At 46.2% G+C, this 22,395-nt stretch overlaps 1 protein-coding gene across 8 annotated transcripts in view; it reads left to right on the forward strand.

Moving 5' to 3' along the window:
- Positions 1-18,735, forward strand: part of Col6a3 (collagen type VI alpha 3 chain) — an 82,930-nt gene extending 64,195 nt beyond the window's left edge. For 7 of the 8 annotated variants that reach the window (XM_052750452.1, XM_052750445.1, XM_052750446.1 and 4 more), the window contains 12 exons: positions 568-600; positions 687-723; positions 831-842; positions 931-1,424; positions 2,896-2,992; positions 3,539-4,237; positions 5,493-5,595; positions 6,882-7,582; positions 9,521-9,784; positions 10,987-11,085; positions 17,059-17,223; positions 17,980-18,735. In XM_052750452.1, the coding sequence (XP_052606412.1) occupies positions 568-600; positions 687-723; positions 831-842; positions 931-1,424; positions 2,896-2,992; positions 3,539-4,237; positions 5,493-5,595; positions 6,882-7,582; positions 9,521-9,784; positions 10,987-11,085; positions 17,059-17,223; positions 17,980-17,993 (2,718 nt within the window). In that variant the 3' untranslated portion in view covers positions 17,994-18,735. Of the gene's footprint in view, positions 1-567; positions 601-686; positions 724-830; positions 843-930; positions 1,425-2,895; positions 2,993-3,538; positions 4,238-5,492; positions 5,596-6,881; positions 7,583-9,520; positions 9,785-10,986; positions 11,086-17,058; positions 17,224-17,979 lie in introns of those variants that run through there. The other variant, XM_052750450.1, reaches the window with a different exon arrangement.
- Positions 18,736-22,395: the final 3,660 nt, after the last annotated feature.

Below are 22,395 nucleotides of genomic sequence, written 5' to 3' on the forward strand. Positions count from 1 at the left end.
GAATCCCACAGAGATGAGGGACTTTGGGCATGAGGGGACAATGTGGTGATTCCTTTCCTTCACTTCTTCAGGGACCAGGCTGTGCAGAATGTGTGTAGTGGAGGAAGCTGTGTTCATTGCCGTGAACAGTTGAAAGGGGCCTAGGTGGTTGTGGTTAGATTCATAAGTTACGTGGATTGACAGTGAGCTTCCAGGAGTGAGGGTGCTTCTTCAAAGCCAGCTCACTGCCTAGGGAGAACGCTTTGTCTTCCAAAGTGTCTTTCTTCTGTTCAAATAATGGAATCTAATTTAGACAGAGGGTTGTGAAAGTTCAAGGTTATGCAGTGTCTATGACTTCCCATCATGCTCCTATGACTCGACAGACCTTTTGTCTTTATTTTTCTCGTTATTATAATTCTTAACACACATCCACTGTACAGGCCACTGTAATTCCTTATACTCTGCCATTTCCATATGTATACATACCATGACTGGATCGTACTCACCCCTCCTCTCCTGTCCCTTTCTCTCATTCCACACCGCACACATCTGCTTCCTCTCTCAGACTGTCCTTGTTTGGTTTTACAGGGTCACAAGGGCAACCGAGGCGACTCTGTGGATGTAAGTAGTGAGTGTTCCGAGTGAACTGTTTCTTGTCTGACTCACCTGTTATCTGCTCTCTCTAATACTCCCGTTTTCCTTCAAAGCAATGCGCCCTCATCCAAAACATCAAAGACAAATGCCGTAAGTATTCGCTCTTCTGTTGCCTATGGCACATCATGTTTTTACACTTGCCGTTCTCACCTGACTGACCTGGCTTCCATCTTTTCTTCTCTTTGTTTCCTTTATAGCTTGTTGCTATGGTGAGTACTGGTAATTTCACATTCTTCTGAGGAGAGGGGGCTCCTTTGTGTGAGTAAAGCCTATCTCTGAAAACCCCATTTTCCACAGGGCCCCTGGAGTGCCCAGTATTCCCAACAGAACTTGCCTTTGCCCTGGACACCTCTGAGGGGGTCACTCAGGACACCTTCAGCCGGATGCGAGAGGTGCTCCTGAGCATTGTGGGAGATCTGACCATTGCTGAGAGCAACTGCCCGAGGGGCGCCCGAGTGGCCGTGGTCACCTATAACAATGAAGTGACCACGGAGATCCGATTTGCGGACTCCAAGAAGAAGTCCGCCCTGTTAGACAGTATTCAGAACCTCCAAGTGGCCTTGACGTCTAAGCAACAGAGCCTGGAGACTGCGATGTCATTCGTGGCCAGGAACACGTTTAAACGTGTGAGGAGTGGATTCCTGATGAGAAAAGTGGCCGTTTTCTTCAGCAATAAGCCCACGAGAGCATCCCCCCAGCTCCGAGAGGCTATGCTCAAGCTTTCGGATGCGGGGATCACACCCTTGTTCCTTACCAGCCAGGAGGACCGACAGCTCATCAACGCTTTGCAGGTCTGTGCTTGGTGCTTTGGGGTGCCCCTCCCTCTTATTCCCGAGAAGGTTCTCTGGAATGCTGTGCTTTCCATGAAGGATTCATGTTCTATGGCTTCTAAAAGGTCCTAGTGAGGCTGGGCCAATTGAGATCTCTTGGGAGGTGTCTAGAGCAGCCTACGGCATCAGCACTGGACCAGCATCCAGAGGACTGTAACTTCCTCTCTCCAGGTCCCATCATCCATGTCGATAGTTCTAGCTGGGGAGCAAGGCTCTGCCACGTGGCTCAATTTGAGTTTCATGACCCTGTCCTGGGCATTTGCTTCCTATAACACATTGCTAAGCTTTATACTTTCACTCCCACCCCATGGTTAAGAAGATCTTAGAGTTAGTGAGGGCCTCAAGTGCAGAGGAGCTGCTGGGTCACCAGACTCTGAGGCCCATGTACTGGACACAGCTCACTCCCCTCTGTTCTGGAGGAGACTCTACCAGAGCTGGTCACGGGGCCTACAGCCTCTCAGGAGGTCCTCAAAATATGAGTGTCCTCAAGATCTCCACCACTGTGAAAACCTTCCCTTAGCTAGGTCCCTAGGACAGCTTATGGAGAAGACACATATTGTTCTCACTTGTGAGTTTAATTGTAATTGGCCAGTAGTGTTTATTCAGGGCCACTTCTGGTGATACTAGTCAAGACACATGGATTATAGATACAGAGGATAGGAGCCCCTGACCAGAATTAGGTGTCCTTAGTCCTCATTGCTATCTGCCTTACAGCCATGACACATTACCCCTGTCTGTGTCTTGGGTTTCTCTCTTGTAAAGTGACCTTGGGTGATGTGGGCTCTTGTGTCTTGCCAGTGGCGATCACCAACCTCTGTGTCAACAAGCTACGGTTCCATCAGTACCACCATCCCTCAGTGTTTATTCTGCCAAACTAGGCTGGTTTGGGGTCAGACACTGCGTTTGGAATTCAGTATTAAACCTGGGTTCCTGGCCATGAGTTCTTATGAGGGAACATTCTTGTTCATCTTATTTTGTGTGAGCTGAATGACTCAGAAGCACATGAGATTCCTATGGTTTCCATAGATCAGACAGGAATTCCCTCACTCATTCACATTAGTTATTTGTTACATGGATGCCACATGCCAATCACTATGATAGGCAGGACTTTTTCATCTGGGAGTGATATTCTCTTTTTTCTTGTCACTAGCTAAACTGGAGTGGGAACAGGGAAAGGATGGACCAGTGTTTGCTAGCTTCTGCCACTGCTAAAGCTACTACCATAATATTTTAGCCCCCACTCTCTATCAGGGATGTATCAGACCATTTACTTGGTGCCTAATCAATCATCTAAGTACCCAGAGTCCAAATGATAAGGTGCTGTGCCGAGGGGAAATTATCTCATTGGTTTTGTCCTGTTACCACTCCCTGTTTGCATAATGACTTCATATGTGTGTGTGTCCATGCCAACATCCCCCCTTGTCTAAACTAGATCAATAACACAGCAGTGGGACATGCCCTGGTTCTGCCTGCAAGGGGGGACCTCAAAGACTTCCTGAAGAACGTCCTCACCTGCCATGTTTGCTTGGGTAAGCTGTTCATCTGGGCCCGAGATCTGACCAGTCACAGCCACTAAAGTTATGACTACAGAGGGACATTTGAATGGAAAGTGATGGCGTTGAGCTTAGTTCAATTAAGACTCAAGGCTCATTGTATTTACTAATGTAAAGGCCATGCAAGGATGTTCTCATCTTGGAATCTAGAGCCTACATGTTCGGCTCAAAAGTATTTTTAGAAGATATTTCTTTAAGGAATAGCAAGTGACGGGAGTGTTTTAGTCTCATGGAGCATTAGGAAGACTTTAGGTTACTGACAAGTTTCATCTAGTGAAAAAAGGGACAGAAACTGAGATCTGGCCACAATTAGGGCAGTGAGGCATAGTCTTAGTATGCATCCCAGGCTGCTCCAACCTGGTGATTCTCCTGCCTCAGCCTCCCAAGTGCCTAGATTATAGATGTGCACCACCTTTCCTAGCGAAGTTTCTATCTCATGTGATGACAGTAGTCACCTGACTCCGAGAAGGTGGGGATGCTGCGGGGACCACAAGATAATAGGCCACCATGCTCTTTTTCTAGACATTTGCAATATTGACCCATCCTGTGGATTTGGCAGCTGGAGGCCTTCCTTCAGGGACCGGAGGGCAGCAGGTAGCGATGTGGACATAGACCTGGCTTTCATCTTGGATAGCTCAGAGGCTACTACTCTGTTCCAGTTCAATGAGATGAAGAAGTACATAAGCTACGTGGTCAGGCAGCTGGATCTGAGTCCAGACCCCAAAGCCTCCCAGCACTTTACCAGAGTGGCTGTCGTGCAGCAGGCAACCTACGAGTCCGTGGACAATGCCAGTGTGCCCCCTGTGAAGGTGGAATTCTCACTGACAGACTATGGTGCCAAGGAAAAGCTGCTGGACTTCCTTAGCAGGAGGATGACCCAGCTGCAGGGAACCATGGCCCTGGGCAATGCCATTGAGTACACCATAGAGAATGTCTTTGAAAGTGCACCAAACCCACGGGACCTCAAAATTGTGGTGCTGATGCTGACTGGTGACATGCAGAGGCAGCAGCTGGAAGAGGCCCAGAGAGCCATCCTGCAGGCTAAGTGCAAGGGTTACTTCTTCGTGGTTCTGGGCATTGGCAGGAAGGTAAACGTCAAGGAGGTGTACAGCTTTGCCAGTGAGCCCAATGATGTCTTCTTCAAACTTGTGGACAAATCAACTGAGCTCAACGAGGAGCCTCTGATGCGCTTTGGGAGGCTGCTTCCATCCTTTGTCAGCAGTAAGTATGTTATTTGATTGTTAAATTTTTCTTACAACTTGTAGAGATGTCATATTGGTGGATGATCTTTTACTTCTCCTCATCCTGACCCACACCCTGGTCACAAAAAACTTGTACACATCTATGTGCTGATGTGACCTTGTCCATTCATTCAACAAATATATGTGTATTAATATAATATACATAACATAAATATATATGTATATATTCATTCAACACACACGTGTATGTGTGTGTGTGTGTGTGTGTGTGTGTGTGTGTGTGTGTGTGTGCATGTGTGTGTATGTGACTACCCTGTGCCTTGAGTTAGGAGCTAGATTCAGCAAGACACACATAGGCACCACCCCTTGTCTCCTTTGCTCACTTATTCTGCCCATTTGACTGGTACTTTCTATCCATGAGGCATTGATGGTGTTCCAAAGAGTTCACAATTAGGGTTGCAAATGGACCAAACACACATTGACTACACATGACCTAGTATGCTGGTGTGCCATAAGGAAGTCTACCCTGTTGGGAGGGTTGAGGGAAGCTTCTAGAAGGGGTTGCATTGGTTTGGGATTTGATGCCCAACCCATGCTAGCCTCTGGGTGGGACATACTCTCCCTCTCATTCCCTCCTTCATTATTTCAGAGGCTGCTCTGCATTTATCTTCAAAACTAATTTCCAATAGTTCCCACCTTTGGACACTGGGACATAGGGCATCAGTTATGTGGCTTATGGGTCATTTGTTTCTAAACCTGTGATCTCTGGAGACTGTATCCTCCATAGGGACAACCAGTTTGTTGTATTTGCCAGGGCCTGGCATGGTTCACAGTGAACCAGCACAGGCCACATATCAAACAAATGAGGGTGGCCTATAAAATATAAGAAAACATGTCCATGCTGAATATTCATCATTAAAGAGAAAGTCGAGGTCCATGAACAACATCCTATTCACATTCTGAAGGCCTGTTCCACAGAACATTTGGGGGGAAAGTGTGAAGCAATGACAAGCCTCAGCTCTACCCAGGGGTAAATAAGAGTGTACCCAACAAAGTGTCCACAGGACACTAGCAGAACTGGCTCATCATTTGATGGTCATGTCTGGAACCTGTTATACTTTCTACTTAAAGCTGCATTCTGTCCTGGTCCACTTTCTCACACTGAAGACATACTATCGTTAACTGAGTTATCCAAGTATTGTGCAACCAACCCATTGACACACTAATTTTAATTTCCATGATTCACATGAAATTTGTTTTTTTTCCTCCTCTAGGTGAAAACGCATTTTACCTGCCTCCAGATATCAGGAAACAGTGTGATTGGTTCCAAGGGGACCAACCAGTGAAGAATGGTGTGAAATTTGGTCACAAACATGTGTAAGTAATTATAATTGTTGTACCAAATACAGTGAAGAGTAGCTGCAGAGGTTCTCCAGCCAATCCAAAGCTTTGTGGATGGAGACACTGACATATAGAAAATAAGACTTTAAGTAATGTGAGGTCTTAAGCATCCTTTTGTATTGATTAGCTTCTGCTGCATAATGAAGTACCCAGGACTTAGAGATTTAAAACAAAAATAATTTGCAATCCTGTGGGTTAGGAATTTCTCACTGGGTTCAGCTGAGTGGTTTTTCTTCCTTCCTTCCTTCCTTCCTTCCTTCCTTCCTTCCTTCCTTCCTTCCTTCCTTCCATCCTTCCTTCCTTCCTTCCTTCCTTCCTTCCTTCCTTCCTTCCTTTCTTTCTTTCTTTCTTTCTTTCTTTCTTTTTCTGGTTTCCTTTATGTTGATGATCATATGTTTCTTAGCTATGGACAGGCTGGTCTAGCCTGGTCTTAGATGGGAAGGTTCATCTCTGCTCCGCATGACCTCTCTTTTTCCAGTGTCCTAGCCTGGGCTTGTTCACAAACTGACCACGAGGGTTTTCATGAGAAAAGGATTAAGTATAAGGCCTCTTGAGATGGAAGCCAGTCCTAGCACATGGTTGCTTTAAATCATATCTTATGGGTCAAAATATGCCCAAGGGCTAGCCTAGATTTAAGTGTGGTGAGTGTGAAGTGAGTTGAGGATCAGCTATATTGCATCACATAGTTCTTTCCCTCTTCTTCCCCCCCTACTCTCCCTCTTCCTTTCTTTTTGACTTTTTAAGACATGGTCTTCCTGTGTAGGCCATGCTGGCCTGGGCATTTATAGTCTAGGCTGATCTCAAATTCATAGCAATCCTCCTGTCTCATCTTTCCGGTGTTCTAGGATTACAAGTGTGAGCTACTTCACCTAATGAGTAGATACTTTATAGTACTATCGAATAGTACTGATTTTGACATGCACGACTCAATTAATTATTTAAATCAGAACATTGTTAAACATTTATTCTCCTCCCTTTTACTTTCCACCTTTTCTCATCAATTGATTTTCAATATCAGATTTCTTTATAATAGATGTGATCATTTTGAATGATTCTATTTTATCTGCTGTTCAACATTTTCTTAGTGGTAGATTCTAAAAGTAAGAAATGTAGTATATACAATATTATATAAGATCTACAGAAACCAGTACCTGCATGTTGCTAAAACCACACATTTCCTGTAGATCATAGGGTTATGACTCTCTATTTCATATAACATGCGAAAGCATGGGTACAGGTAATGCTTGATTTGTTTTTAACAGAAACACTCCACATAGTGTTAATTCAAGTCATACGCCCAAAGTTGTGACCACAATGAAGCCAGCGACAACAACCAGACCAACAGCAATTGTAAATCTGCCACCTGCTAAGCCAGCCCCTGCTCAGCTAGTCCCTGTTAAATCAGCCCCTGCTAAACCAGCAGCCCCTGCTAAGACAGCCCCCGCTAAACCAGTAGCTCCTGCTAAACCACCCCCTGCTCAACCAGCAGCCCCTGCTAAGCTAACCCCTCCTCAGTCAGCAGCCCCTGCTAAGCTAACCCCTCCTCAGTCAGCAGCCCCTGCTAAGCTAACCCCTCCTCAGCAAGCAGACTCTGCTAAGGCACCCCCTGCTAAACCAGTAGCTCCTGCTAAGCCAGTCCCTGCTCAACCAATGCATACTCAGCCAGCCCCAGCTCAGCCAGCTCCAGCTCAGCCAGCCCAAGCTCAGCCAGCCCAAGCTCAGCCAGTCCTTGCTAAACCAGCCCCTGTGAAGCCAGTCTCTGCCAACAAGCATGTGGCAGCCAAACCTGTGGCCACGAACACAGCCACAGTCAAACCTGCGGTAGCGGCGAAGCCCGCAGCAGCGAAGCCCGCGGCAGTGAGACCCCTTGCTACTGCTTCAAGGACAGTTGCTACGAAGCCAGAGACCCCCAGGCCACAGACCAAAGCAGCTGCCACCAAGCCAGCCACTACTAAGCCCCTGGGTAAGAAAACCTGCTCAGAGAACCATCTTTTGTGTATGAATTTACCCCTCCAACGACATGGCCCTGGAAGCCTGTTTATGGGGTAGACTGCTGATCTGAGGTTGGCATAGCTAGATGATAGACTTTCGAAGATGCTAGCCATTATGTAGGGTTGTCCACACATCCTTTTGCTTTTCTCTGTATCGTAAAGCAGTTTTTCCTGTTACAACCTCTCAAGGATGCTTGGGGTCCCGATGAAGACAACTCCTTCCTGCCTCCCTGGGGTGTAGATGTTCTGTTTCTCTGGTTCTTCCAGTGTTTCTTCCCTGCCTTCCACAGTGTTCCCTGAGCTTTAGGTGTAGAGGTTGTGTTGAAGATGCATCAGTTAGGGCTGGGTACCCCACTACAAGCTGTTTCTGCGTTTTGAGCAATTGTAGCTTTTTCTGTAATAGGCTCTGTTGCAAAAAGAAGCATCTTTGATGAGGGACGAAAGCTATATTTATCTGTGGGTACAAAGATGAGTATTTAGAATGCAGTTAGGAATCACACTGGTTTAGGGACATAGCAGTAGTAGAGTCTTCTCTGGGTCCCATGGCCTCACCACCCATGGGTAATTGGCCAGGGATCTGTCCAACGCTTTGACATTGCCGCGTGATGCTGTTATCTACAAAGTTCAAGCTCGAGAACTATGTCATCGAGTTACACAAGAAACGCTCTGTAATGTTTTAAGTAAGTTTGTGATTTTTGTGTTGGCCACATCCATAGCTATCCTTGGTCGCATGTGGAATGTGGGCCATGTGTCGGAGAGAAGGAAAAACCTGCTGCTGTTGTTCTGCTTGGGCAGCAGGGTGGCCATCTTTCCTTCCTTCCTTCCTTCCTTCCTTCCTTCCTTCCTTCCTTCCTTCCTTCCTTCCTTCCTCCCTTCCTTCCTCCCTCCCTCCTTTCCCCCCTTCCTCTTTTCCTTCCTTCCTACTCTCTCTCTCTCTCTCTCCCTCCCCCTCCCTCCTTTCCTTCCTTCTTTCTCTCTTTCTTTCTGGAACCAAACTTGTTCCCCTTATAATATGACTTGGAACGATCTAAACTGAAGCTGATATAACTGCTTCGTTCCTTCCCAAAGGATGTGGCCACAGAAAGGGGTCCCACACTGAGTTCTGTGGCAGTATTGGGAATTAGTTCAGTCAAGTGAGAAATTACACCTCAGACACTCAGTTGTTCCTCAGAGGCTGACCAGCGTGCTTGTTCTGACCCAAGAAAAGTACATTCCCGACTTTGTTAGTGAGGGATGGGTGAGTTAATGAGACCCAGGGAGTATTATTACCTGCCTTTCAAAGTGGTTGTAGGAAGATTCTACAGAATGTCATACGCTATAAAAGAAGACAAGTCTAGGGCATACATGCTCTCGAAAAAGTAGAAACTGTCTTCATTTTAAGAGCAGAGGGAGAACAGAGACCTCTTGACAACCGGTTCTTGTCATACCCTAAAACGTCATGACTTTCCATGTCTGAAATCCCAGGGTTGGTTTTGTAGTGCACCCTAACTTCCTGTTAGCATGCTGGAACTTACATTTCAAAGTATCATCTTAAGTGATTTTTGACAGGAAGATGAAAGTAGTTATTTATGTACCTTGTTGATGAATGAGGGAGGGCTCTGTTACTGTGCAGTTACATGCCACGCAGGCTGGTGGAGGATACGACTGATGAAGGGGACCTTAGTTCCCTTTCTTGGCAAGCTTTGGGACAGCTGTCTGCTGACATCTTCCAGACCTCTTCTGAAGCTCCCGAGTGTGTGTGTGTGTGTGTGTGTGTGTGTGTGTGTGTGTGTGTGTATGTGTGTGTGTGTGTGTGTGTGTGTGTGTATGTGTGTGTGTGTGTGTGTGTGTGTGTGTGTGTGTGTGTGTGTGTGTTCCAGTCATGAGGAGTTTTACTTTGTAACTCTGCACTCTGCATTCTGCTCTTTCAGCGAAAGTGTCCCGAGAAGTCCAGGTCTCTGAAGTCACGGAGAACAGTGCCAGACTCCACTGGGAGCGGCCTGAGCCCTCTAGTTCCTATTTTTATGACCTCACTGTAACCTCAGCCCATGACCAGTCACTGGTTCTAAGACAAAACCTCACTGTCACTGACCGTGTCATCGGTGGCCTGCTGCCTGGACAGACGTACCACGTGGTTGTGGTCTGTTACCTGCAGTCTCAGGTCAGAGGCATCTACCAAGGAAGTTTCAACACAAGTAAGTGCGTGGCTGATTTGAGAGCGCTTGGTTCTTGATTTCTACATAGCATACCAAACAGCATGTAAAACAATGATGTACCGAGTCGATTCTGAGTCATCGACCCACTTAAAAAGTAAAAGCTCTCCATCCTTGGGGACTTAGGTTGCACCCCGCAAATCTAAAACACAGCAACAAGCATGGAAGATGGAGTTCCCTGTGCAGTATGCCCTCATCCTTGGCTCCTGGCATACTTTATGGGGGAGACCAGATTTGCTCTGCCTTGGCCCATCCCATCCAGGGCGGCACCTGGGGAAACAGGGCTTGAATCCTGACAGTGGAGATGGTGGGATCTCTGTTGTCACTACCCATCCCTGTTTCCAAGTTCAATGAATGAAAGTGAATCCTTAGGGAGCCAGGGAAGAGTTCTCCAGTCTGAGAGCTCTCGATGTGCAGAGTCACGAGGTGTCTGGAGCTGTGGTGGGTAGGCCGCCAGTCTCTCCCTCCCTGGCCCTACCAGCCTGTACTCGGCTGGCTCGCACACTTTGCTCAGGCCTTCTCTCACATTCCTTTTCAGGAATTTCCTATATTATTATTATTATTATTATTATTATTATTATTATTATTATTACTACTACTACTATTATTATTATTATTTTAGCTAGGTCTCTATGTTGCTTAGGCTGTCCTGAAACCCTTGGGTCCAAATGATCTCCTCACTTCACTTCCCGAGTGGCTCCAGCCACGCGCACACCACCATGTTCTTCATTTCCAGTCCTTCTGAACCAATCATGACCATATCTCTCTTCTTTCCTAGTCTTTCTAGGTCCTCATCCCTTGATTCTTGACCCCTCTGCTCAAGGGTGTGGGCGGAGCATCTCTCCTTAGTTCAGCATGGCTCAGACGGGGGGGGGGGGGGGGGATCATTCTTGAAATAAGGCATTCCCACCAGTAGCCTCAGGTTAGGGAGTCCGAAGACCCACCCAACTCCAGGACACCATTCTCCTGGGGCAGGGGCTCCCTCTTATCCGCTTGCTAACAGGTGCATTTAACATGTGTATTGCAGCATCTGTAGTGAGCACAGACTTCTCCTGTGTTTCAACAGCACCCCATCACCTAAGAGATTAATCCAGGAAGGGAAGTGTGGATCTGTGGCTTATCATTCCCCAGCCCTTTTCGTCTCTGAATCAACTACTAGTTGCTTGCATTATTTTTTCTTATAGAGAAAACTCAGGCTCCACCTCTTCAGCCAGCACGACCAGCATCTAGTTCAACCATCAATCTAATGGTGAACACAGAACCATTGTTTCTCACTAAAACAGGTGAGTCATGGCAATAGTAGGCCCACTGATCTCAGAAAGCATTCTCTCAGGAATTGCAAATCCTTTGAAATTGAGATCACCTGCCTGAGACTGATTCACTCAACTTCCCTGGGGTAAGTTCCAAAGGGGCTCTCAGCTGCTGAGTTTCATCTCATTCTGCATATTGTCTGTTTCAAACGCAGAGGAACTATGCTTGTTACCATACTGCTAAAGGAAGCTGGGTGGAGCTGCTTCTGAGCCCGTGGGCAGCATGCATGTCTCCATTAGTCACTTCCTCTCTGTCTAGTGTTGAGACTAGGGTTGACTTGTGGTCTGTGGTGCTGCAAAGAATAGGGTTTCATCCACTCATTGAGTTATCTATAAGAAACTGCTTAGGAAACATAAGACAACTGGATTAGACCCCACAGAACATGAGGATTCGGACGTGCTCCCAGTTCCCAAAACACCACCTTCTGGCTTGGTCTTGTGTACCACTCTCTTGGGTACCTGAGCACAGAGTGTGTCTGTTAGCGACAGCCATGTGACAGGCATGACTTATGTCCTTGGAATATGAGTCTGAGAACCTGTAACCCCTGAATTAGTTATTTTTCTGTCACTGCGATAAGACTCCATGACCAAGGCAACTTATGGAAGAAAGAATTTATTTGGGGCTTACAGTTCCAGAGGAATAAGGGTCTTTTCATGATGGTGGAACAGAGGTAGAAGGCTGCAGGCAGGTGGAGTAGCTGAGAGCCCATCTCTTGATTCACAAACAGGAGGCTGAGAACTCGCTGGGGATGGTGGGAGGCTTTCAAAGCCTCAAAGCCTAGCCATGGCACACTTCCTCCAACAAGACCACACCTCCTAATCTTTCTCAAACAGTTCTACCAACTGGGGACTGTCTTAGGTACGGTTACTGTTGCTGTGATGAAACGGCATGACCAAAAAGCAGCTCAGGGAGGGAAGGGTTTACTTGGCTCACACTTCCAGATACTGTTCATCATCAAAGGAAGTCAGGACAGGAATTGAACCAGGGCAAGAACCTAGAGGCAGGAGCGGATGCAGAGGCCATGGAGGGGAGCTGCTTACTGGCTTGCTTCCACCTGCTTTCTTATAGAACCCAGGACCACCAGCCCAGGGATGGCACCACCCACCACACGCCATCAATCACTAATTAAGAAAACGCCCTACAGGCTTGCCTACAACCTGATCGTATGGAGACGTTTTCTTAGTTGGGGTTCCCTCCTCTCAGACGGCCTGTGTCAAATTGTCATTAAACTAGCCAGCACAGGAACCAAACGTCCCCACACATCGGCCAGTGGGAGCTATTCTCATTCCAACCACCACTCCCATACAGCAGAAGGGAGGCTTGGCTCATCAGCTTTGCAGAAGCGACTGCTGCAGCGGTCAGCATATTTGACTTAAGATGGGTCACCTGAAGACGCCAGCGCTAACAGAACTCAATATCCCCAGAGGACTTAGGTGTGGTGCTGTTTCATAGTCCTCCAAGTGCAAGCTTCTGCTTAGCCTGGAGACGGTTTGATACTTTCTAGCCGGTCAGGAGGAACAGAGTGCCTCTCACCATGTGCTCCCCCCACCCCGCCCCCCGAAATCATTGTCCATAAGAAGCATTTGTAGCTGCCTTTGTGGCTGTGCTAGACTGAAGAGCCACCACAATTTTTTAATATGCAAACGATGGTATGGTGTTCAGTGCCTCTAGCCTTCCCAGGGAAAAGACTGGCTGAAAACGAGGGGATTTTCTCAGTAGAAATTTATGGAAACGAGGCAGGAATCCATTCAGGTTGTGCCAATTAAACTGCTGAGAGATTGTATAAAATGCCTTGAAGAAGTTTAATGCTATGATGTCATCAACTCAAACTGGAAAACTGAAGTGGGTTGGTGCCTTGAGAGCTGGTTGGGGGAGGGGGAGGAGGAGGAGAGACCGTGAGTTTCCATACCCTTGACACTGCTGGTCGGCCATTTCTGCTGCCCCCACCAACGACTGCAGACAGGCTTTTGTCTGCCGCCTGGCTCAGAGTCTATTCCGGTATATTCTTAAGCTGCCCTGGTAAGGGCGCCCCAACAAGAGGACTGACCTCATAAAGAAGGCTGGGGTTTCCCAGATTTTCCTTCAAGATACTGGTCACGGGGCCAGTAGGATGGCTCAGCGGGTCCAGAACTTGCAGTGTCAGCCCTGACAACCGACCTTTGACCCGCTAGGACCCATATAAACATGGAAGGAGAGAACCTAGTCCACATTTTCCTTTGACTCCCATCCGCCTGCCGTGGCACACCCCTCTCTCCTATCATGCACACACACACAATAATAATAAATAAAGTTTAGGGGGGAAAAAAAAGACCTGCCAAAGAAGACCCAGAATGCACTTCAAAGGCACAGGAAACTGGGTGTTACCCACAATGCACTTCAAAGGCACAGGAAACTGTGTTTTATTCCACTCCCTCTTACTAGCTTTTGCCTCTTTGGATGTGGAAAAGACAAAAATTTCTAGCAAATTCTTGTTTCATTGGGAGAAGATGGCTTGGAGGAACTCCTCGATAGTAAGATTCAGGGGTGGTTTTGTTTCCTTTATGTGTATCTCAGAAGGATGAGACTGGATAAACAGTGTTTAGTTAGTGTAAACAAGATAATCCTTAAACACGAATCTGGGTCAGGCTGTTCTGTGTTTCAGTGTGGAGTTGCTGCTTTCAGATTTAGGGAAGCATTTTCCACTCAGATGTGTACCACTATGTGATAAAGAGATGATGTTGGCTTTGTTTTTTTAATGGAGCCCATGTCCCTGTCAAGGCTTCAGAGCATTTGTTACAGGTGAATCTAAAATCTGTCTCCGTCACACTGGTGGGTATGAAGCACCCAGCCTGAGGATGGAGGCGAGCATCCATGTCTGCTTGACATAGCCTCACAAGGGGAGGGGAGTCTGACTCCGTGCCCCCCATCTAAAGGCTGTCCCCTGGTAGAGGACTGTGCCTCTGTAAGACTTGCCGAAGACGAAGGCCGATTCTGCTGATAGACCTACGGTGCCATCCATTACTTGCTTTTCAAGATTCTAGACTTTGAAATATTACATTTGAAATGCTTAAAAATTGTACTTTTTAAAACCAAGCAAAACAAACCTCCCTTTAATCCTCCACTCCACTTTTTGCTTTCTTAAATATCCCAGTGCAGCCACTTTAAAGTAGTATGGTAGGAGCCTGTTACGGGCACTTAGCAACCACTGAACAAATCCTTCAGTTTTAGCTCACTTGGGAGAGCATGGAGAGGCTGAGTGTGCAGTTGTTGACAGCCACAGGCTTATTACTGCAAGGGCCATGCACTGGCTGCTAATTTGGGTTTTAGAACTTTGTAAGTAACTATTTTTTTCTCATCTCATTTTTGCCTGGTGAAGCCTTTGGGTGAATACTTTCTATGCATCTTACAGTTAACATTGAAGTTTCTAAACAAAGCAAGTCTAACTAAGAGCACTGATTCCTTTTCACTATTACCAAATGAACCACAAATCAACAGTTGAACCATATTTGTGGAAGAGAAGTGCCAATGGCAAAGCTAGCCAACAGAACTCATTGTACGTTTGGTGTCCATTGTCGCTTATCCTAGAAAATGACCAGAGGAGGTATGACTGGGTCGGTTACACAAATGAATGGTTGTCCCATGCTCTCCAACATTTTATTGTTGTATTGATTCTAAGATACGCTTTTTTTTCACACCTTTCACTTTGGTTTCACTTCTGACACCAAAATATGACTCACAGTTGGTACATATTGTGTTTTCTTTTTTGGTAGTGTTTTGTGTTGGTAGGACAGAAAGTAAACTTAATATGGCAGTACATCATTTGGTTAGCCATATGCCACATGGATAGATTATCTATCTATCTATCTATCTATCTATCTATCTATCTATCTATCTATCTACCTACCTACCTACCTACCTATCTATCTATCTATCTATCTATCCATCCATCCATCCATCCACCCACCCACTCACCTATCCATCCATCCATCTATCTCTATCATCAATCACCTATCTATCCATCTATCACTATCTATCTACATATCTCTACCATTAACCATCTATCAATCCATCTATCATCTATCTATCCATCTATCATCTGTCTATCTATCTATCTATCTATCTACCTATCTATCCATCCATCCATCCATCCATCCATCCATCCACCCACCCACCCACCTATCCATCCATCCATCTATCTCTATCATCAATCACCTATCTATCCATCTATCACTATCTATCTACATATCTCTACCATTAACCATCTATCAATCCATCTATCATCTATCTATCCATCTATCATCTATCTGTCTATCTATCTATCTATCTATCTATCCATCCATTCATCTGTCTTCTGTCTACCACTGATTGGCACAAGATGATGCAATGGGGGAAATACAAGTCAATAACAACTTAAAGGGCTAAACCCTGCAAGTTGAGATAAATGGTATAAATGCTTGCTTTCCTTGGCTGTGCTCAGGGCTGTTGATCTCTTGGGAGACGGTGGCTTAACTGCTTGCAGTGTTTGACTTACAAACAATGAAAGGAAGGATCCAAAACTCAGTCACAATCACACTGAAAACTGAAGTGAAACATTAAGCCCCAATTGTCGATATGGGGTTCTGACTTCAGCCTTGTAGATTTGGCAGACTCTTACATCAACACATCAGCACTGCTGGTACCCAAGGTGATCAAAGTCGTGTTCTTAAAACCATGGAACCACCAAGGAACGCGTTTCCAGTTGGTGTTTGGAATACTTCTGACTGAGCCCCCTTGCTTTGGCTCAAGGAAGCCCTAACTGCAGCAATCACATTCTGGTTTGCGCAGTGTTAGATGGAGGAGGCACTTGGTGGGAAGAACTGCGTGTCAGGCTGGTAGTGGCTTGCACAAGCATGCACAGTATCTGCTCCAGGGCTTTTGTTGAGAGAAGGCTTAGCCTTCCCGACTTTGAGATTAAAGCACTTTACACGCACACATCATTCCCAGCAAACTCCAGAGTTTGCCAGAAAGTTCTGTACACAGAAGCCTCACTATTCTCGGACTGTAAACTTATCTCTGTAGGCATCTAGGGGGCCTGGCCTTCCTTTGCAGCTGGGCTGCAAAACGTGAACTTCCTTAACTGGAGAAAAAAAAAATCCTGTTCTCACACAGTCTTGCCTTGGAGTATGTCTGCTGTGGTGAGGAGTTTCATCTTTGAGTTAGTTTTATGTGAGGGGCCAGGAAGATACTTAGCTACCCATGTGTGTGCATGTGCACACCTATCCTAAAGAACGTCTATTGAGGGCCCGGAGAGGAGGTTCAGGGGTTTAAAGTGGTTGCTGCTCTTGCAGAAGTCCAGAGTTCAGTTTCTAGCACCCATGTCAGGCTGCTCACAACCACCTATGACTCCAGTTCCAGGGGGTCTGATGTAGCACACACACACACACACACACACACACACACACACACACACACACACACACACACAAATAATAAAATAAAAATTAAAAAATACACCCACTTACACTCCACCAAAAATTTCAATTTACTTTCTTTGTGAAATGTACAGCCTTCCTTTTGAAGTACATTCTAACGGAATTTAACGCCATTTTACCAAGGAGTAGAAAAGCCTGTGGTCTGAAAAGTCAGTTTCTTCTCTGGACCCTAAAGATAAAAAGAACTGGAAAGTAAATGGCTTGGAGAGTGGAATGGGGTGGGAGGAGGGGTTTGTCACTTTATTTTTGCTGTTCAATGATGGCTCATATTTGAGGCTCTTGGTGTGATTTTATTTATTCTTTGTAAACCTGAGAGGGACTCTTATGTCAGTCAGTACGACGGTGAGGAGACAGGCGTGGCTAGGTTGAACCCTTCCCACCGTGAAACCCCTCTCTACTGTAGCACTGAGATCAGCCCACAGGCACCCATACGGTTCTGAGCCCGAGGTGTTGGCACAGTCCGACTGATGCCCCTTCCTCTTCTTGATATTATAGACATTTGTAAGCTGACCAAAGATGGCGGGACTTGTGATCAGTTTAAGTTACTATGGTACTACGACCTGAATGAGAGAGGCTGTAAGAGATTCTGGTACGGAGGCTGTGGCGGCAATGAGAACAGATTCAAGTCACAGGAAGAATGTGAAAAGATGTGCAGTCCTGGTAAGTGGCCTTTCCTCTGTGTTTGTTTTGCTCTTAGTAGAGATCCAGGTTAATAACCGCACCACTGGGAAATATTTGAATTACAATGATTATGGAAAACCTGAATACAGATAAGATGTTCCCGTGAAACACTAAAAAGAGATACAATTTTTAATTTTACACACACACACACACACACACACACACACACACACACAGCCACATGGAATTAGTTTTTGGAATGACTGATTGGTTTCCTGAAAGCATAAGTGTATCTCTGGCAGTTGGGAAACACAGAGCCAAGTGTATCAGAAACATTACCACATCCTTGTCTCTTTTGAAATGTCCACTGTATATGATTGTTAGAATAGAATAATGATCAGTAACAAAACTAGTGATAAACATTCACGTATTCACTTTAAACTAATTTTGCTTCCCATAAATAATAATGTTGACACTGGGGCTATCTAATCTCTGCATCAGAGTGGGAATTCCATAAGTAGTGGCACAGGACCTGGGGTCAGAGCGGGGAGGGAGCCAGTGTAGCAAGTGGAGGTAGGGCTGGGGTTCTGTCAGGGCGGGGTCCCATTTCAGACTGCCCAAACCTGAAGCCACGAAGGTCACAGGAACCAGTGAGGAAGGGGTAGAGACTGGAGGCCGTGGGGTCGTGCTGTGGTAAATAGTGTCTTTTATGTCTAGTGACCTCTCCTCTTTTTCTTTTCTCTCTATCTCTTGCCTCGCTCTTTTCTCCCTCTCTCCACACTCAATGCTTCCCAGATTTATCAGCCTAACCGGAACCTAAGCATGGCCTTCGGGCAACACGTACCTCTGGGAGAAGAAGGAGGCAGCCATTTCCAACTCGTTTTTTTTTTTTAAATAGAAGCTCTGGGTAAATGCCCCAGCACGGTGCCTTTTCATGCTTTGATTGACACTCAACCTCGGGAGGAAAGCCTCTGCACGTGACCTGTCAATATGGTGCTAAACGTGTCTGTGGACCCTGCTCTCCGTCTCCAGGCAGTTCTACCGTATACTTGGACCATGTAACAGCTAGCCACTGCTGGTGTTTATGTGAACATTCCTCTAAATTCAGATTCCCGCTGGAGTTTCATTCTAGGCCTGTGCCGGGCAAATGCAATGTCTGGAACACAGCCTCAACGTCACAGCTGCTCTGTACGTTTCTGCTTGGTTCATCCCCCTGTAGCTGCGTGGCTTAGATGGAGAAACAAGAGTCTAATGTTTTCATGGCCCTGAGTTCCTGGATTAGACTTTAAATAATTTTCTTCTTCTAAATTCTCTGAAAAATGATCTAATGGGAAGAAGTCAGACCCCCGTTCATCTGTGTGCACTGTTGGGACAAATGCCTCGATTAAAGAATTCAAAGAGAGTTGTAATAGAGAATATTTTAGGCATTCCTCTAATGTGGGTTGTTTCTTTTATTGTTGTTGTCTTGGAGTTTGGAGGTGGGATTTAATGTTTAAAATTTTAGGAAATTTATACAAAGAAACTTTTTAATAAAGTATATTGAATGTGTCATGGGTTTTGTGGTCTTGGTTCTCTTGTTTCTATGGTGCTCATGGTCAAGATTCCCCCAAGGCCAAGGACTTTTGGCTCAGGCCCAGCCTGTGGCTTTACTGGCAGGGACAGAAAACCCTATGGAAACAGGAAGCCAGTGAAGTTGGGGTACCCTTTTGTGGAATATCCAGGTACACAGTGTTTATTACAGCCAGGCAGACCATACCACACATATTTTTTCTTTTTTGTGGAATTTGGAGACAGGGTTTCTCTGTGTAGCCCTGACTTGGAACTCATTCTGCAGACCAGGCTGGCCTCAAACTCACTGAGATCTTCCTGCCTCTGCCTCCTGAGTACTGGGATTAAAGGCGCATGCCACCCCCACTTGGCCTGTACTCTTGCTGGGTTGCCCTGGACTCTTTTAGACTCAAGAGAGGACTGATGCTCAGGCTGTCCTCTAACTTTTGGTTGACCCCAGAACCTCAGCTTCTGACCTCTCTACCATGATTTTTTTTTCCCTACCCAGCAATGGCTGAGATGAGTTGGTTCCCTTTGATTCTTGTTTCCCTGGAATCTCTAAGACAACATATACTTTGTTGTTGATGTTTTTGTTTTTCCTGTTTGACAATCTTTCCCCCTTTCTTCAGAAAGCTCTCCCTTGGGGCTAGAGAGATGGCTCAGTGGTTGAGTGCACATGGACACTAACAACCGCCTGTAACTCTTGTTTGGAGGGGGATTCCAATGCCTTCTTCTGGCCTCTGGGGGTACCAGGCATACACATACTGCATAGACAAACATATAGGCAAAATACCCATAGAATAAAATGAAGCAGTCTCCCCCTCCCCAGTCTGCATGCACATGCACTTGGTACACACACACACACACACACACACACACACACACACACACACACACACCTATCACCACCATCATCAACAGCAACAACACTACAAGCAGATACACTTTCAGAGGGTACACAAAAAATTCCCACTGGGGAAGAAACTGTCTTTTTGAATAGAATGCTTCTACTCTGAGAGGTGCTGATAGTAGGCCCCAGATAGGATCTTATGCCTGAGCAGAACTGTTAAGGTAAAATTGATGTAGATCTGTAGGGAAGATGGAGAGGAGAGGGATGATGGGGTGTGCAGAGCCAGGAAAGTTAGGGGAGACAGTAGTCTCAGGGACTCTTCTCAGAACGCCTGCAAGATTCTCACAGGAGATTTCTAAGTTCTCAGAGTGGGCAGACATGTTAGAAACAAGAGCAGGAACTGAGCCCTGTGCTGATGTCACTGTGCAGACATGAAGGATGGCTTGGGTCAAGGAGAGTACTACCGGAAATTAATGATGGTCTTGGGAAGAACTGAGGGCTTCATGGTCCAAGATGCTTGGTTCATGATCCAAGAACTTGAGTCCATGTATATCTTGAGTCTAGATGACAAATGAACATCAGGGTGGCTTCAGGGGAGTTGCAAAGCTTTGGGGACATTTCAAGAGCCCTCACAATCAGGTGGTCTGGAAGTCTGTGCTGGATGGTTTTATGTCAACTTAACATGAACTAAAGTCATCGGAGAGGAGGCATCTCAATTAAGAAAATGCCTCCACAAGATCAGGTTGTAGTCAAGCTTGTAGAGCATTTTCTTAGTGATTGATGGGGGAGGGCTCAGCCCTTTGTGTGTGGTACCATCCTTGGGTTGGTGGTCCTGGGTTCTATAGGAAAGCAGGCTGAGAAAGCTAGTAAGCAGCACCCCTCCAGGGCCTCTACATCAGCTCTTGCCTCTGGGATTCTGCCCTGTTTGAGTTTCTGTCCTGACTTCCTTCCATGATGAACAGCAATGTGGAAGCGTAAGCCAAATAAACCCTTTCCTCCCCAAGTTTATTTGGTCATAGTGTTTCACTGCAGCAATAGAAACCCTAACTAAGATAATGTCTAAACCAAGATATCAGCAGAACTGAACTGCCTCTAAAACAGAAGGGAGACCTCCCCTCCTCTTATCTCTTTCTGCCTTTCAAGGTTGCTACAGCCCTGGGCATGCCTCAGCTTGCAGATGCTCCCCACCAGTCTCCTTCATAACCAGGGCTTCTTCTCATGTATCTCTGTCTTCACATGGCTGTCTTCTCATGAGAATACCGGCTATATTGAACTAGGAGCCCACATCCTCTGGTCCAACCTGAGCTCATCTAATGACTTCTGCAGTCACCCCGCTGTGGTGGTATTTTACTTGTACTGAAATGTGATTTTAATTGTATGTTAATAAATAAAGTTGCCTGGGGGTCAGAGCTATTAGAGCCATAGCAAGAGCGTGGTGGTGGTGGCGCATGCCTTTAATCCCATCACTTGGTAGACAGAGCTAGGTAGATCTCTGTGTGTTCAAGGATACAGCCAACATTGGAGACACATGTCTTTAATCTCAATACCATAGAGGACCTGGAGGGCTGTACATACAGGCAGTGACGAAGCAGTCATGTGTTTGGGTTTACAACCAATAAGAAGGCAGAACAGACAGTCTATATAAAGATGAACAGACAGGAAGTAGGCCCCTTTCGGAGAGCTCTCTTGGCTGAAGCAGGAAGGGTAAGGCTTTTAGCTCTGACCTCTTGACTTTCTTCTCTGAATCAGCTCTGTGTTTCTTATTTAATAAAACGGTTGGTTACATCTACACCCCGCTTTCCAACAAAAACACATCCTGAGTGACTTGGGGGTCAGGAAATCATCTTTTCCATCAATAGCCCAGTTTCAGCATCACCACTGTCTGCTCCCACCCCTAGGTGCTGATTCTTCTCATTGCTAGATGTCGGCTCCATCGACAAGATCACAGTGAGTCTCACTGTTCATTTGTCGTGACTGGTTACTGAAACCATCATGACTGAGTCTTACAATGGGAATCTCCTATTTATTTTGAAGTTTGAATCTCAAATCCTAGATGAAGCCTTTCTATCTCAGCCTTATACAGGCTCAACTCCCCCAGGACAAGCTCAGTTCCTGGCTCTGGGTGAAACTCAGTGGAAAACCCATGACCTGACCCTGCATTCTCCCCCTCTTTGTTCTCCAGGCCCATAGAGTGCCCTGGTGGACTGCTTCCTGGACTAGATGGGAGGTAGGAGCTGGCTGCTATTGGTTTTGTTTGGCTCACATCTGTGGCAGGTTTCCCCTATGTGAAGCATATATTGGTTCTCTGGAGGACTCTTGGTCGCCTAGCTTGGGGGATAAACTTCCTTTTCTCCCCCACATCTCTGTGTCAGTCAATGCCACCACCCACAGGCTCTTGATCCTTTATCAGGCTGGTCACCCTCTGGTGGAGCATAAGAAAGTTGGCCTAAGTCCATGCCCTTCTAGGGTCACTCCATCTATAGAAAACACAAATGACATTGCCATGGAAACTGGCATCCCCTTTTTCTGCTCAGTCACCATAACATCCATGTGGTCAGTGGAGAGTTGGGTCCATCTGTGACTCAGAGTGGGGGAGGAATGGCTCATATGCCTGCCCATACAACTTCGAGTGTCCTCTTAAGGTATTTTGGGACCTGGACTTTGAGGAAGATCAGCTGAATGCCCCTCCTTTCTCCACAGAAGATGAGGGAAGCATATATCTCTTTGCAGAAGTCTTGCTTTGTCCTCATGAAATCACTAGGACCTTCTTTCCTGGTCCTCTCCTGTCCCAGCAGAGACCATGGTGGATTCAG

This window comes from Peromyscus californicus, unplaced genomic scaffold (genome assembly GCF_007827085.1).
Source record: "Peromyscus californicus insignis strain IS unplaced genomic scaffold, ASM782708v3 Scaffold_21__1_contigs__length_65335640, whole genome shotgun sequence".
Taxonomy (NCBI): Eukaryota; Metazoa; Chordata; class Mammalia; order Rodentia; family Cricetidae; genus Peromyscus; species Peromyscus californicus.